The sequence below is a fragment of the Panthera leo genome, chromosome A3 (genome assembly GCF_018350215.1).
Source record: "Panthera leo isolate Ple1 chromosome A3, P.leo_Ple1_pat1.1, whole genome shotgun sequence".
Taxonomy (NCBI): domain Eukaryota; kingdom Metazoa; phylum Chordata; class Mammalia; order Carnivora; family Felidae; genus Panthera; species Panthera leo.
Window position 1 is genome coordinate 114,719,949 of NC_056681.1, and position 17,018 is coordinate 114,736,966.

Below are 17,018 nucleotides of genomic sequence, written 5' to 3' on the forward strand. Positions count from 1 at the left end.
GGCGGCCCCCGAGCCGTACCATGCGCCTCAGTCGGCGGGCGGCGGTAGCGCCCCCCTCGCAGAGCCCCGCTCGCTCCCGCCCGGGCTCCCTCGGAGTCGGTCTGTCGGGCCCACGCTCTCGCTTCGCTCCCTCCCCTCCCTCCTCCCTCTTGTTCTTCCCGGGGTGCCGGGCACAGCCTCAGATTCCTCCCTCCCCGCAGCTCGAGTCCGTTTCCCTCGCGGCGGCGGCGGCGGGCGAGGCGGCGGCGGCGGCGGCGGCGGCGGCGGCGCAGGGAGCATCTCAGCTGCCACTGCGCTTCTCCGGCGGGAACGTGTGCCCAGCTTGGCTGCCCTTCGGTCCTTCCCGGCCCCTTTGCGCCCCGCGCCCCCCGCCCCTGCTCGCTTCTCTCCGAAGCGGGCGGAGCACCTAGCAGCTTCCTGCCGCCCCAGCACCCTGATCCGGAGGTCGGCGCTCTCCAGGACTCCTGCCCCGCCGACCCTGACCGCCAGGGGGTGCCCCAGGGGCGTAGCGCCGCGGAGAAGACGAGGCAAACGGGACCATGCGGCGCCTGAATCGCCGCTTGGCTCTGCCGATCTTCGGGGTGCTCTGGATCACCGTGCTGCTGTTCTTCTGGGTAACCAAGAAGAAGTTCGAGCTGCCGCCGGGACCTGAAGTGCAGACCCCCAAGGTACGGGCTTGGGCGGCGTGGTGGGCGCGGGGCACTGATTTGCAGGAGTGCGCGCAGCCCGCGCGCCGGGTTTGCGGGCTCCCGGGAAGCCAGGGCGGGAGTCTGGGTGCCGCGAGCAGGTAACGGGGCGCCGGCTGCGGCCACAGGGTGATGTTTCTGGATTTAGGAAGGCTCGAGGCATCTCCCGACCCGTGAAGTGTGGCAGTGGGAGTGGGTGTGGGTGGCGGGAGCGCGCTCGCGGGCAGAGTGGGGAGCTGAACTTGGGCAGCGCGCTGGGGTCCCGGGGCGGAGGGGACGCTGCAGACGAGCCTCCCAGGGGTGGCGGTCCGTGGACGCTGCGGGAGAGTCGCGGGCGGTGGGGTCGGGTGGCAGGGCGGGCCGGTGCTGGCGCCCGCGAGGAGTCTGGCCGCGGCGCTGACCTCCTTCCTTCCCGCAGCTGCCAGGCCCGACCAGGGGAGGCCGGAGGCCCGGGGTGCGCCGCGCGCGCGTGTGCATCGCGGGCGAGCGCCGTGCAGCCTCCCGCACGCTGGCTGCCCGGGCCCGCCGGCCTGTCGCTACCCCTGCTTTCTAATTGTCCCCGATCTCTTTAGCTGCGTGGGAAGTTGAACGTGCCCTGAACACCACTGAGGAGCCTGTAAAACCAGACGCCTTGATGTTGGTGGGGAGTTGGGGAAATGAGAATCCAAGTGGCTTTTCCAACTCCTGCCCCGTGGGTTCCTCCAAGCCCAGCCAGAAGGTTCTCCCTTTAATTTACATTCACACATTTACCTTTAATTCAGAGTCCCCATTCCTGAGTCTCCTCTTCCTCAGACCTGGTCGTGGGACACAGAAGGAGGCCTCTGGGGGTTCCTGACCAGGCAGACAACATTTACTAACTGGGTCCAGAGCAGTCCTCCAGGGACTTGGAAAAAGCCCTTGGAAGAGGGTATGGTCTGAAGCTGGAGGCTAAAAAAGTGAGGGGGGGGGGATGGGGAGAGAAGGGGGTCTCCCCAGTAAGTCCATACAGAGGCCCAGTTTGTGCCAGGTAAACAATAGGTGCTTCTTCATAAGTAATTGTGTAAGTTGGGTGGTATCCTCATTTCATAGATTAAGAAACAGGTTCAGTCTTTGTGCCTTGCCTTAGGTGGTTCTGACTTGAACTCAGACCGCTGATATTCAGAACCTTTCCACTAAATCAAGGTGTCTTTCAGATCCCTTTTTAACTAAGTCTTCTGGCACTTGTGTTTTGGAATCTTGCTAATGCCGAGTTGAGTCCCACAAACGTTTATTGACGGTCTGCTGTGCGCCAGGCAGTGTGCTAGGTGTTATGGGTACAAATATGTAGATCTCACCTTCTAGGGGTAGGGGCTTTGCTCAGGAATGTGCCAGGATCATACAGAGTGCTGAGCGCCAACAGGGCTCAGTGTACTGGGTGTCATGGGAGCCTGGGGACTTCCTGGGGGAGGAGGATGTGACAGAACTGAGTTGAGAAGGATGAACAGTAGGTTTGCCAGGAGGTAGGGAGGGCATTCAAGGTAGAGGTTAACTGTACCAAACAGGCTTAGAGGAATGACACAGCGGGTTGTGTGAATTTGGCATAATTTGAGTGTAAACCACGTGGCTGACGGCAGGAGTAAGGGCAGGCAAGTGTGAAAGGGTAGGATTGGGTAGGACCTTGGGGGTGCTAGGGGCCCTTGGAGGGGTAGTAAGCAGGGGAGTGAGAGATCAGACTGGTGACTTCAAAAAGCCTTTGGATCAATTTTCTCACCTCAGACCTGCCTGTAGATCTGGAGAGCTTTTCTTCTTTTTCCCCCAGGGTGGTTCTGCTCCTTGTGATGCAGTTAATGATGCCTGCAGGGACGTGAACTCTCTCTGTTTTGCATTGAACCTCATTACCTTAAGCTTACTTATTCTTAGTTTACACCAGGGAGCTGGGACAAGAGATCCGTATCCCTCTTTGTGCACTTTGTCTTTCGTCTTTACCTGCCTCTTCTCGCCCTGGCATGTGCTGGACACACATTTACTGAATCCAGCTAGATGCCAGGCCCTGTGCTGGGTTTGGAGGCTGCTGCCATGAAGATACTATGTCCCTGCCCTTTGCAGGGAGGTAGGGAGGCTCTCACAAGTTCCTGGTTGAGGCAGAATTACAAACAAGTGAGTAGTGGGTGGGGTGGGGGGAGTGGTCTAATATTGGAATTCTGGACATAGTGGTGTGCAGTCATGGAAGAGGTGGGCTTCTAGTTTTGGCCACTTGCTTTTGGTCTTAATATCTTACTTCTTCTTCCTCCCATGTTCTGTGTCCTTGAGAAGCACAAATTGTATAGACTTTTAAAATCTCGATACCTTTTATTATTAGGCGCCCTTCTTAGTATATTTCTCCTTTCTGTTTTTTGCCTGTATGTGTGACCTCGTGTGCCCACGTATATGTGTTGTGTCTCTTCGTGAGTGTATTTGTGTCTGGTAGATGAACACCCCTCCGTATCTTAGGATATGTGTATCTGAGGAAAGAGACGGAGAGACAGAGTCCTTCTGAGCGCCAAAACAATGTTATTGCCATGACTGACCTGTTTAGGAAATTTGCGCATCCTGTACAAAGGCGTGCGGTTGGTTCCCAAACCTGACGGCATGGCAGAATCCTCTGGAGAGTGTTTAACATACAAGTTTTGTGGCTTATTGCAGAGACTATGATTCTGTGGGTTTGGGAGAAGGTCCCAGAATCACTGTCTATACAAGTGTTCCGTGTGAGTCTGAAGCAGCCTATTGATGGGTATGATATTTGGAGCTAGATGAAGAATATTAAGTGTGTTGATTTTTTTGTAGTTTGGCCCCATGCAAACATGGCCGAATGATTTCATTCTTCTTGAGTTCCTCAAGGACCAAGCTCGTGTGAGCATGTGCACTCAGGCGAAGTAACAAAAGCTAGCATTTGTGTGGTGTCTTACAAATTCAAAAGCTCTATTTCACACGTATTCCCTCATTTAATCTCCACAACAACCACATAAGGCAGATAATACGTTTATGCAGATAAGCCTGAATAATGAAGTTAAACAGTTGGCCCACGATAACAAGGCTATTATTAAGTGGCAGCATCCGGGGTAAGAATGGAATGGGATCGTTTTCGGCACCGCCCACCCACAGGCTCCTTCCATGCCGCTCTGCTGTGTGGACTGCCTGGATCTGCACTTGTGGGTAATGGGGTGAGGCTAGGGGTGTTCACAGCATGTGCTTCCCAACCTCCTTTCCAGCATTTCCATGGTTTGTGCCTAGACACTTGCCTTTGAAGAGCTCCAGGGAGGGGGGAAGGTGTTGGTATAATTTGTGGGGGAACCTCCTCAGGGGGGAATCCTGATCTGCTCTTGGAGGAGGCCACCTGGGGCTGAGGAGGCTCCTTTGGCTGGACAGAGCTCCCCCTGGTGGGGAGGGTCCGGTTGCAGCCAATGATTGCAGAATCCTTTCCAAGGCAGAGATTATTTCCTCAATAGTAGGAATTTGGTTGGGATGTTTGTCTATTGTAGGCAAAAAAACTCAGTTTTGTGTGAGTTCAGTATCCTAGCTTTTCCTAGGAAATGCTCATTCATGGTCCTTTGAAGAGCTCTTGACTTGGACACATTGAAAGGAAGCCTTAGGGAAGTTTTTGTCCTTCCTGGACTCCTTCCCACCTTGGTAGAGGGGGTCAGTTTATTTCCCAAAGCACAAGCAGTGGGTGCCCTTCACTTAAAAATATTTAGAAGGGCCCCTGGGTGACTCAGTTGTTTGTGCATCTGACTTCGGCCCAGGTCATGATCTCGCAGTTTGTGAGTTCGAGCCCCGCGTCGGGCTCTGTGCTGACAGCTCAGAGCCTGGAGCCTGCTTCGGATTCTGTGTCTTCCTGTCTCTCTGCCTCTCCCACACTCCCACTCCGTCTCTCTCTCTCTCAAAACAAAGAAACATTAAAAAAATTAAAAAAAAATATTTAGAGAAGTCAGGGGACTTCTCTAAAAAGAAGTCAGAATATCAACAAGCACTCTTTTTTTTTTTAACCTTGAGCTTCCCCTTCCCGCCCCCCCCCCCCGGCCCCCACACCCCAGAAACTGGAGAGGAGAGGACTGGGGCTGGGGCTCCTGGGCCAGGGACCCCTCCACGTAGACTTTCCACGGCAAGTTGCCTTCCCTGGAGTCCACTACAGGCTGTAATTCCCAGGCCCTTACATTTTTTTCCCAGTGTTGGAAAGCATCCTCATTGGCCTGGGGATGGGATCTCTAAAGTGGACCTGATAATAAAATAAAACCTGTGCCTTGTCACAATCCAACTGATGTAGAGAAGGCACGCTGCACTCCTGGTTTAATAAAATTAATTGGATTTTTTTTAAGTTCCAAGAAGGGCTGGCTCTATTAATAGCTCAAGTAAAGATTTCTTTAAGTTTGACTTCTTAATGTTGATTTGATTCTTTTACTGGGTCCCTCCCCCCTCCAAATTCTGCTGAGCTCCAATTCCTAATTGAAAATCGTGTAACAAGTTTGATGTCTTAAGTCAAACTGTATTTTAGTGATAAATACTATACCAGTAAAAATACCTGGAAAATGTTTTCATTTCTTCTCTCCTGTATCATTTGTTTGCCATTTGGAGAATTATACAATAACCGACAGAATTAAAAAAAAAAAAAAAAAAGCAGCACATTTGTCTCTTCCAAGAAACTAAATTTAGTCCAGGGGCTTAGGGCTTAGTAAAAGCAAAAGAATTTGAGGCCTGAGGGTACTTTTTGAGGAAGGTATTGGAGATGTAAAGGCTTTGAATAAAGTGCCTCGGGCCCATGTAGATGTATTTGTGCTCTACTAGAAATATAGCAAACGCTATTAGAAAAGAGCTTGTCTTTTGGTAGTATTTGCATGCCACAAATGCCTTGAGTATATGACACTGTTATTTTATTCCCCATTTAGTAGATCATTTCTCCCATTAAAAAAAATCATGAATTTTAGAGAGAGACCCTGTTAATCTGCTGACACTTGGAGCATGCATCCTGGACTCTGTCCAAGGAATTTGACCCTGGCGTGACCAGAAGTAGCCCACCATCAGATGAGCGTCCGTTGTTTCCTTCATTCCTGCGTGTGCTGGTGCCAGGCTCTGGGCTCTTTGCCCCCCCCCCCCCCGCTGTGGTTCCCAAAGCAGGTGGAGGATAGTGTTGCTTCGTGGTCCAGTAGCGGCTGCTGTACAAGGCTGAGAAATATGAAAGTAGCAGGTTGGAACCTCAGATATTCAAGAAATAGCCTGTTTTTGTAGATATCAACAAGCTATTTTTTTTTTTTTTTTTTTTTTTTTTTTTTTTTTTTTTTACCCTGAGCTCTCCCCTGCAGCCAAATTCAAGCCCATCAGGCTGGTGGGAGTCTGCCCACACTGGGTTGTACCCACATCCCAGCTTGCTTTCTGGCTAAGAAAGCACTCCCCTTCAGGGCCAGGTGGGAGGCCCTGTCTAGGGACCTATGGATCGGATCATTCTGAGGGACTCTCTTTGAGTCAGTGTGGGGAGCTCTCTCTCTCACTAAACCCTTGTTCACCGAAGTGGCCTCCTGCTTTTGGAAACAAAGACCAGGAATCCCTGTCTCAAATGTTCCTGGAGGCATAGAATGATACCTGCTCAAGTCAGGGAAGACAAAGGGCCAAAACCAAGAGGGAAAGAGAAATTAATGTTCCTGTCATAAGCCTCCCTCAGCCTGTCTAGAGACTACCCTTTTTCAAGGTTGCTTGTGTGTTTGCTTCATTTCAAAGTGTTAATTTCCACTCATCAGAGGTCATTTATAAACTAAACAGGGACAGAATGAGGCTGCCTTGGCTGATGCCTGAGGCCCAGGGTTTCCACCCGGCCTGGTTCACGGCCTGGTTCACAGGATAGCTCGTCTGCCTCCTTCGCCTGCGTCCTTTCCCGCAGCCTTCCACCGCACATTTCCAAAACCGTCTTCTCCATTGTCAGGCGCATTTGAAGATATGTGTTGCTGTGCCCTTGTTTAGTGTCTAACGTGTCCAGTTCTGTCGCTCCTCCAGAGAGCATCTCAAAGTCCCCATTGCACTTTGTGAAAGAGTGTCTGAATTAGAAAGCAGGGACAGATCCCCTGCTCCTCCGTCCGGGGCAGTGTGCGAAGCCTGCCATGGCTTTTGCACATGCCACCCCAGAGAGCAACATTAGAGACCCACCATCTGCGGGGGGCCGTGAGTGTGAATGTGCCCGCCGCCCGCCGCAGCTGGCTGCAGGGCCCCTGGGTGGTCAGCCTTCCCACTCACAGGAGCCTCAGAGACTCGCACTGTTCACTGCAGTCAGGAGACTGAGAGCCCGACCCTCCCCTGGCAGCTCGTGTCACATCATCACGTGTGGTTTCACCTTCTGGCTTTTCTTGTGTGTGTGTGGCTGTCCATTGGCCGTGCCGGAGGGAACTCCGGTCCTTTCTCCTGGGACCCAGTCTCCCCAGCTGTGAAATGGGGGCAGTGTGGCTACGGCCCCCCTGCCTGTCTCGCCCTCGCCCCGCCAGCAGGTCTCAGTCGTTTCGGGTAATTTGGGAATGACTCCGAAAGTAAGACCTCGTGGCTATAAATAATTACACCACAGATACTCCGTGTCTATTACTTATCTTTTAATTATTTTACCAGAAACGCTAGATTAACCAAAAAAATAAATCAGTCTCTGAGTCCTCAGATGTTGAGCTGATTAAGAAAGAACCCCTTTGGGATATGGAAGAACACACACGCGTACTCGGGTACCCTGGGGAATTCTGCAGAAGCTCCTGAAATCTGCTGGCTCTGGTATTTTGGTATTTCAGAATAAATGGCCTGATGTGACCTTCTGGGGCAGCAGTGTTTGCATTTGGCAGCAGCTGCTGCCATCACAGGACCTAATGAACGAACACTCGGAAGCTGAGAGGGGAGAGAGAGGGAGAGGTCTCTGCGGTGTTAGCTGGGGGTCCTCTTTCCTCCTGCTTCTCTTTCACACCATCCCCTCTTCCCTCCACCACATTCTCCCTCCTCTTATTTGCGTCTCCTGGAAAGCTGGTGGGGTCTAGAGCAGAGAGCCCCAGGGCACTCGGCCAGGAGCCCCTGGAAGAAGTCTTGGGATAGGGGACAAGGGCCTGGGACTTCCCTGTGGCTCCAGCCAAGGTCTCGAGCAGCCTGTGTCCCTGATGCCTTGGATGAAAAAGCAGTTGTTAACGAAGGAGGGAAGTGACTGCCTTGCCCTGGGCCACCCCGGGCCATTCCGCTCGCTAGGATGCCCTGGGAGCAGCGTGAGCCCTTCTCGCAGAAATTGAGGAGCCATCTGACCCACAGCGTCCCGGACAACGCCGCTTCCAAGTACAACGTCTCTTCTGCATACCATTCCCAGAGACAAGATTAGGCACTTAAAAAAATAATTAAATTCTCCTCATGTCACTTGTCTTCTTAACTGTAAGCACTACAGAGATCTTTCAAGGAAATGCAGGGGAGAGCTGTATGCTCACATGTTCCTGCCATTGGATTTGAATTCCCAGATGAAGGGAACAGCCACCCAGCTGCCTCCTTTCTAATGATCCTGGTTGTTTAAACCCAATTTGCATCTCATTCCAGGCCAGGAGAGAGAGGGAAGCATCTAGAGAACGGGTATGACTGCCCCATCTTGACAAGCTCTCTCCAAAGAGGCTAACTGTCCCTTTTCCTTGTCTCACTATGGTTTAGAAATTAGGATTTTCTTCCCTGTGGTTGGGACTGGAGATTTATGTAGCTTTTCTTGTTCCTCTGAGAACACTTCAGTCATTCATTACCCGCACCACCCCCCCCCCCCACCTCCCCCCAGCCACAGAGAGACTGGTCCAATCAATATTTATGCGCCCATCACTCGCAGCTGCAACACACAGGAATAATGCACGCCAAATTCCTTGATGGCCATTGAAAAATTAGCTGGCGCCCATATTTCAGGCTCATTGTATTCTAGGATCTCGGGGAGATCAGAGCACGTGGTGCACAGATTAATTAAGCTGCCCAGATAATTGGCTGTTAATAGACGGCCAATTGATGGCTGCCAGATGGGTGCGGAATTGACTAAGGTGCTTATGGCGGGGCTGGGGTCTTCATCGGTGGGGGAACTGGCTCAAAGACTTGATTAATTAAAGGTGAATCAGGAACAGGATGTTAAGCGGGAGCTTCTTTCCTCCACCGCTTCCTGTGATGTTTTACAGTTTACACGGTGTTTGTATTCACAAATGCCTCCTTTGATCTTTCCTGCAACCACGTGAGCTGGAAGTTAGTAACACTCTCACTTTCTGAAGTATGATGAAGCCGAGGTTAGAAGGGGGAGGCGACTCTGGCAGGCACCCCCAACCAGTAAGTTGTCTTGAACTCACTCTTTTGACTCTAAAGCTCATGCTGTTTCTATTATGGTCATGCTCAGCTTCTGCTTAGCATTGAAATCTATTTTATGTAGGTACATGTTATATGTATATTTTCATATGGACAAAAGGTTAGCGCTCTTGCTGAGCAATGACTCCCGACCTCTGATGGAAGACCAGTGTTGCTTTTCTGCATGTGGAAGGGAACTGAGGAGTGAATTAGGGGCACCAGAGAGCCCATCTAGGAAGGACAACTGCAGGTCCAGGAAGACTTTGGGTTTTCTTCCAGGAACGGCCAGGTTTGACTTACCCCCGGGCCCTAGAGAAACATTCCACAGGATGCTACCTTCTGCTGTGGGAAGATGCTGGGCCAGAGTGGCTCCGTCCAAGTGTCGGTGAGGACGTCCCTCCTAGGCCGGCAGGGTTGACAGCCGGAAATGAAACTTTGCTGTCATTCACGAGGCTGTTCCTCTCAAAAGTCAACGGGATTGTGCAATTAAGACAGACACCGTTGATTTGAATCCCTTTCCTGATGAATGTGGTGTTTGGACGATCAGAAGCAATTCCCCTCTAAGAGGAAAAATGTCACTTGAAAGAACCTAATATGTCCTGTTTGAAATGCAAGGCAAGTATGTGGTGGATGACTCCAGGGAAGTGCCTCTGTCCCCAAGCAGAGGGCGCCCTGCCTGTGTGGTGCTGTTTAGCCCTGAAGACCCCTTGATGACTGCTCAGTCCTGCCTTGTAGTCAGACTGACTGCCGGCTGCACCCAGTACCAGGCTCAGCTTCTTCACAGCTGCTTGGGAGGATGGGTGTTACTAACGTACTTGCTGTCCGTGTGTACGTTTCAACTTACGAAAGCAGAAAATCAGGAGCTGCTAATGTCTTCTTGGATATTTTGTCTGCAGTTCAGATTAACTACTGAAGGGCTTATGGTGGTGCTTTTGTTATGTGGCCTGAATGACAAAGTCAGTGTCTACTCCAAGATCCCAAACGGAAACATGGTTTTTTCACTCTTGTCTATTTTCATGGAGCATGGCAACATTAAAGGGAACTATATTTTTAACAAGTGTGCATGGAGTCAGAACAAAAAGAAATGTAAACCTAAGAAGTCTGATATTTTCCCTCTCTACTCGGAAGCCCTACTGATTTTCTAATCATATTTGCCCAATTCTGGATCACATAACTCCCTGGAATTCTCCCTGCCTCTCTTAAAACTGGCATTATGGTTTCTGCTCCAGGTTTTAGCTGTTCTCTTACAATGGAGCGTGTATTTTGGAAAGCTTCTTGGTAGTGTCTACAAAAGCTGAACATATGTATATATCTTTGACCCTGCAGTTTTGCTCCTAGCTAGAAACCCCAGAGAAATATATTTGTATTCCGGTGAATGTCATGTAACCTGAATAGGAGTTGGCACACTTTTTCTGGAAAGAGCCAGACTGTATGTATTTTTTTTTTTTTTTTAGGTTATACAGTTCCTGTTGTAACTACTCAACAGTGCTATTATAGAGTTTACAATAATGTAAGCAAGTGGAACATGGCTGTGTTCCAATAAAACTTTATTTATGGACACTGAAATTTGCATTTCATGTATTTTTCACATCTCATGAAATGTCTTTTTTTAGTATTGCGTATTTTCAAATATTTATACATGTAAACTGCATTCTTAGTTTGCAGGGTGTGCTGAAACAGGTGGGAGGCAGGCCAGATTTGGCTGTGAGATCCTATTTGTATAAAGCACGAAATCAGGCCAAACAAATGTATGGTGTTAGAAGTCAGTTTCATGGGGTTAGTGACAAGAAGGGGACAGGGGTGCTTGGGGAGAACTGGTTCTGTTCAGTTTCTTGATTTGGGTGCTGGTTATTTGGATGTGTTCCCTTTGCGAAAAGTCACTGAACACACACTCTTTTCTGTTTGTGTATTTCACTTCAGTAAAAAGTTCAAAAACAAACAAACAAACAAACAAAAACCTCTGAGTGTGTGGCTTCTGACTCAGATTTCAGCACCTCACTTGGGGTCAGAGTATGTAGTTTTCATTCTTTTTATAGCTATTGATTCCTGTTTCCTGGATGAGACCGTCTCTGGAGAAAGGTCTTGATCTGTCTTTCCAGTTTCCCCAGTCTTATTCCCTTTAATAATAATAATAATAATAATAATAATAATAAATAATCAGGGAGACCTTTAACAACTGGTGTGCCAAGGGTACCAGCGAACCAAAGTATGTGCTGCGTGTTAACCCCTTAGTTGCTGGATCATGGGAGGATGGGGAGGATTCTAGGAGAGTGGGTGCTGGGGGAGGGCCGTCAGGACAGTGGGAACCATGCATAGGACTTTGGCTGGTGTAGCTGTCCCGTGGTGAATCCAGGCTAAAACCTGCTTATGCCTATAGGTAAGCGGCGGAGGTTTAATTCCAGAGAATGGAATTACGTGGCACAAACTATTGGCTTGCAGAAAACCAGCTGTTGGTGGGTGTATCCAGGATGAAAGCAAAGAACTAACAATCTGAGCCCCTAGTAAGTGCCAGGTGCTGTGTGTGTGTAGTCGTCTATTCATAACAACCCTGTACAGTCGGTATTATTTGCTTCACTTTTCAGAGGAGGAATCTCAAGGCTTAGGGAAGTTCAGTGACTTTCCCAAAGTCATGCGGCTCACAGGTAGAGGAGCTGGATTCCAAGAGGGACCCGTCTGGCCCTTGAGTCTACCTCTTTGCACTTATCACTTGTTCACCCCGTGCTTCCTTCTGTCCCCTCACCCTCGCACCCCCTGTGCTGTCTTGGAAGTGATGACTTGGATAGATCTTTCTTTACCTTAGCAGCCAGCCTTTATAGCAGCCTTTGCTCTGCTTCCTGGAATTATACACCTCTTGTTTACACCAGAAGCTATTGAATGAAGTAGTTTTATATCAGAAGCTGGCTCTTCTAGGACGAGTCCTTTTATAACAGTAATCAAAGAAAAAACTTTACAACATTTTCAAAGGGAGATATATTGTGCTTTCTGGACCATTTGACATCCTTACGAACACTTCTCTCCGGCAGATGACTGGGAATGTTTCTTGTCCCAGGGTTAAACTTTAAAAAAGGAAGTCCTCAAGGTATCCCATTCTTGCGAGTGTTAAGGTGCTTTAGGTGTGCCTCAAGACAGATTGGAGAGGGGACAGTGAGAACTGACCAACAGATACAAAAATGCGAAGGCTATAGTGGATGGCTACCCACTCCCAACATCATCCCTCCCTCGGAGAGTAGTTCCTTCCCTAGCATAATAGCACCAATTATTTGGTTGTTTGTGCTGAGGAGTTGAAAGCTATCGTGTGCCGGGAAAATACTCAGCATGGAGCAGTAATTATGGATCAGCTGATGATAAAGGATGCATCGGATTGACTGCTAATTAGATTATTAGCAGGAAAAACAAATACCTGCTATTAATACAATACATAAGCTGCATTTATGATACTTTCTACTTTTAATGCATATTCCTTTTTATAATGTGCAGTTTCCTTTTTTTCTCTTTCAGGGCCAAGACCTCCAATTTCTCCAATTTTAGTACGACTATGCTTAGTCGTACTAAGCATGTTTGTTTATTGAGCTGTAATCTGGTCATTTTCTTGTTTCCTTCTGGTCCCAAAGTGGGGTTGGGAGAGCTGATATGTATTGAGTGCCATATGTCAGGCCCTGAAGTGTGAAGTGTGTCAGGTCTTTTATGGGAAGAAGGCGGGCTATTCTAGAGCAGTGTCTGGATCTTTCCCATGGCACTGTGGCACTGTGTCTTTTTAAGGGGTTAGGGATCATGGGGTTTTCTTTGTGAGATCAGTGCTGGACTTAATTGTCAAAGAGATGACCCCGTTGCTTTTTGTGTGGCATTTTAAGATTTGGTCTTTGTTACCCTGGATTCAAGGTAAATGGGATGGACATTTGGGTGTTTTAGGTGCCAGCACTCCCCACTACTCCCCACCAGGTCAGCCATGTAGGTTGACTGCGTGTCCCCTAGCAGTGTGAGAGTCCTAGCCACCTGGGGTGGCTAGGAGTTCCATGGGTCCTCTTCCATCTGAAAGAGCCCTTGGGAGCTCCCTGGGCTGCCTGGGAGGTTGGCAGGCTGAGAGTTAGTTGGTGCTTGCCAGTACGGTCATGCTGGGTGGTGTTAAGGCTGGCACCCTTCTGGGGCCCCTGGGTGGCTTGGTCGGTTGAGCGTCCGACTTCGGCTCAGGTCATGATCTCACGGTCCGTGAGTTCGAGCCCCGTGTCGGGCTCTGTGCTGACAGTTCAGGGCCTGGAGCCTGTTTCAGATCCTGTGTCTCCCTTTCTCTCTGCTCCTCCCCTGTTCATGATCTGTCTCTCTCTGTCTCAAAAATAAATAAACGTTAAAAAAAATTTTAAAAAAATTAAAAAAAAAAAAAAGGCTGACACCCTTCTGATTAAACAGTGCCTGAGCCATACAGGTTGTTAAAATGTTCTCTTATAAATATTATCTCTGGATGACATTGAATAGCCTTATTTTACTGATGAGGAACTTGAGGTTCATGAAGTTCCAATAACTTGCCCAAATCAGTAGAGCTAGTAAGTGGCAGAGCTAAGATAGGTCTGGGTGATTCTGGAGCCCATGCTGGGGTGTCATCGGGATGGTTCACAAGGGGCAGTGAGCTCCTCGGAGTTTCTCCTTTTGAGTGGCTGGCCAGCATGGGGAGACAGAGCAGGCAAATTCCCCTGCCACTAGGTCAAGCCCATCAATTCATCCCACAAGCCCCTATGGGGCACTGCTCTATGTGAAGCCCTATGTAGGAGATGTCCCAGCTGGGGTCCTGCCCTCATGTCCAGGGCAAATTTGGGGCAGTAACGGAGCGTGGAGCTGTGGCTGTCTGCTGGCTCCTGGCCACTTTTTCTCTCAAACTACCTCCCTCCTGGGTTTTACATTTGTTGTGTATTACTGGAAGGATACGGCTGTATCTCTAGGATGGTTTTTTAATGGTGAAAGGTACCGCAAGATGAAGAGGCGTCTTTCCTCTCTTTTGAGTTTTTAAAGTGGAACATGAGGCCAAGGGGATAGAGAGAATCTTAATTCGGGTTCACAGGATAAAGGCTTGAGAAGATTGCTTTTGAATTTACTAGTCATTTTTGCAAGGGTGACTTTCTTCCCCTGATCATGTCACTCCCCCGTTAGCTCAGAAAGTTCTAGTTGAAGGTCAGTCTCATCCTGAAAAGCTGTTTCACTAAAACAGGAACCTGTTATTCTACTATGCCTCTTATTAGAAGAAAAAGCATTTAGGGAGGTCTTTTAAAGTCATTTCGGTGATTTTTGAAGAAGGGCATTTGTCGGGATCTACTTGTCCCCGAAGTGTGTGCTGTTTGAAAAGCATAGTCCTAGTGGAAGGCAGACAGGAAACTTCAGGATAGAAAATAGGCACTAGAAAATAGGGAAACTTCAGGGTAGAAAATAAGGTGGCTGAGCAAGCCATGTGGGTCGAATTGCCCGGGGTGCCTCTTGTGATTCTATACTTATTTGGGCACCAAGACCTGGGTCTGCACATGGGCCAAATCCAGTCCCTTCCTCCTGCTGTTTATGCACGGCCTGGGAACTAAGAATGGTTTTGGTTTTGGTTTTTTTACATTTTTTAATGTTTGGGAAAAAACTCAAAACAAAATTAATATTTTGTGGCACATGAAAACTGTGGGAGATTCAAATATCAGTGTCCGTCAATAAAGTTTTACGGGAACAGAGTCACGCTGGCTCCTTTATGTGTTCTCTGTGGCGGCCTTCACACTGCCCTGGCAGAGCTGAATGGTGAGGGAGACTGGCTGGGTTACAAAGCTCACATTTTACGGGACCCTTTAGAGAAAAAGTTTGCTAATCCCTGCCCCAGACCTTTGGTTCTCATAGTGTGATTCCTGGGTGGAGGTATTTGTTCACCTGGAAGTTTGTTAGACATGCCAAACCTCAGGCCACACCTACCAATTTCACATCCTCGCTGAAGCAAAACACCCACATGGTTTCCGTGCAATTAAAGTTTGAGGTGTCAACTGACTCTTACAAAAAGCTTATATGGGACAAACTGAGGTCTAGAGTTGGTGGCACGTTTCCCTATTTGTAGTGAATTCAGTTGGATTGGATCATTCAAGTCTAAAGTCCCGTTCACCCAGTTAGACTGGGGGGGTTCTTCTACTTAGAGCTGCAGAAGGATCCAGGAGGCCTCCTCAGTGCTCCCAGGAACACGGGAGGGGCCTTGAATCTTCCAGGCATTGTGGTCTCAGCTGGAACATCATTGACCAAACCCTCGTCATTGTGCTGACCTCCGGGCTGGGTTCCTTCTGATGCCCTGAGTCCCCACACTCAGGGTCCCGCCTACCTAGGGGCAGCACTGAGGCGTCCCTCTTGGATCTTGCTACACCCTGGGCACCCAGCACTCTTAGGACTGGCTGCCTCCGTTGTTTTTCCAAGTTAGAGGAATTCCTTTTTTCCATCACCCTCTGTGCTACTTATTGTTTCAGCAACACGGGCTTTTGCATACCACCTTCCTGGAAGCAAGGGAGCATCAAGTCCTGGTTGTGTGTTGAGATTAGGGGTTGGGGTACCGCTTGGGGTGGGAGTGAGCAGGTAGAATGCAATGTGAAGAAATATAATGAATATCTCAATATGTGATCCTACCACACCTGCAGTATATTACGATGGAGTTGATGGGACAACCAGTGTAATCTAGGGCAGTAGCAAATGTAGACTGTCTTCCTGTAGAACAAGGGGTAACTTCTGTAGGAATTTACAGAAAGGGAGACTGTCTGGGTGGCAGGGGCAAGGGAGGTCTTATGAGGTGCTAGGCCTCCAGCAAGAGTGAGCAGAGGTCAGTGGAAACCAGGAGCAAGCCAGATGTGGAAGAGTTTGAAAATAAAGTCATTTGCTTATTGTTCTAAAACGCAAGTATGTCTGAAAGTAAACAGATCTCCCAGGTTGGGAATATTATACCCTACTCACTGGGGACTTTGTTTAGTACATGTTTTGGGTTTAAGTGTTTTAACTGCTCTGAGTATGCTAATTACTCTTAAGGTAGCAATTCAGTGAAATTTGAATTTGATGTTCCCTTTCTTTTACACTTTTGGCCTAAATGAGACTGTATGCTTTTCATTTCTCACCGAGGTTGATTCTGGTTTCTCCTGACCACCTATTTTCATCTTTAATTCATGTGGCTGCTTCCTAGAGAAATGCTCCTCTGGAAAATTCATCTCACTTGTCTACATTCCCCTCGATGAAGCCTTGGCGGGGCTGTGGCCAAAAGTCACCTACAAAAGGCATGAACTGAGGGCGTATGCTTGGGGTCCTGAGTCCCGAAGACCTGAGTCCATGGGCATTAGTTGGAGGAATGAAGTGGCAACATCCCAGCTGTTGTGACTGGGAGGATGGATCACAATGAGGTTCTAGAAGCTTCCCTCCTTCTTACATATACCAGGTAGCCCAAGGCTGATGGCCTGTTTGTGTTACCTGCAATGTGTGGCTGATCCATGGAGACTCTCTCCAGATTACCCGTTTGGGAAGCTAGATTAGGAAAGGACCTAATGCAGCGGACATGCACATAGGCTCATGATGTAGCATGTTAAAAAAAAAAAGTAGGATTCAAAATTGTGTCCATAGTAGGACCTTATTTTGTTTAACAGAAGATGTATATTGAAAAAAAATCTTAGAACGTCAAAATGGGTGATTTGCCCAAATGGGATATTGTCTAGGCTATCTCATTGCTGCTTATTAATTAATTATTTGATTGATTGATTTAGGCTCCCCTGCTCCCTAGCTCCTTCCATTCCTCCCTTCCCCCACTTTTACATAAGCAACGTAGCAACCTGTGTATATAAACTTCCGTGTCTTGTCTCTGCACCTGTCATCAGTATAGAAACGTAGATAAGCATTTACAGATCTGCTGTGGTCCTTATTAAACAGGAGAGAGAGGTTGATCATGTTGTATATATGTCTTTGTATCTTACTTGTCATCTAATCACATATCCTGGAAATGCTCAGGTCAGCCAGCTTGTTTTTAATGACTGCATAATATTCTATGATTTCATTCACCTGTTTCCATTT

The 17,018-nt window shown here is 48.6% G+C and overlaps 1 protein-coding gene across 3 annotated transcripts in view; it reads left to right on the plus strand.

Annotated features, from left to right (window-relative positions):
• The first annotated feature begins 514 nt into the window (after positions 1 to 514).
• Positions 515 to 17,018, plus strand: part of GALNT14 (polypeptide N-acetylgalactosaminyltransferase 14) — a 208,856-nt gene continuing 192,352 nt past the window's right edge. For all 3 annotated transcript variants that reach the window (XM_042933316.1, XM_042933317.1, XM_042933318.1), the window contains exon 1: positions 515 to 668. In XM_042933316.1, the coding sequence (XP_042789250.1) occupies positions 540 to 668 (129 nt within the window). In that variant the 5' untranslated portion in view covers positions 515 to 539. The remainder of the gene's footprint in view (positions 669 to 17,018) is intronic.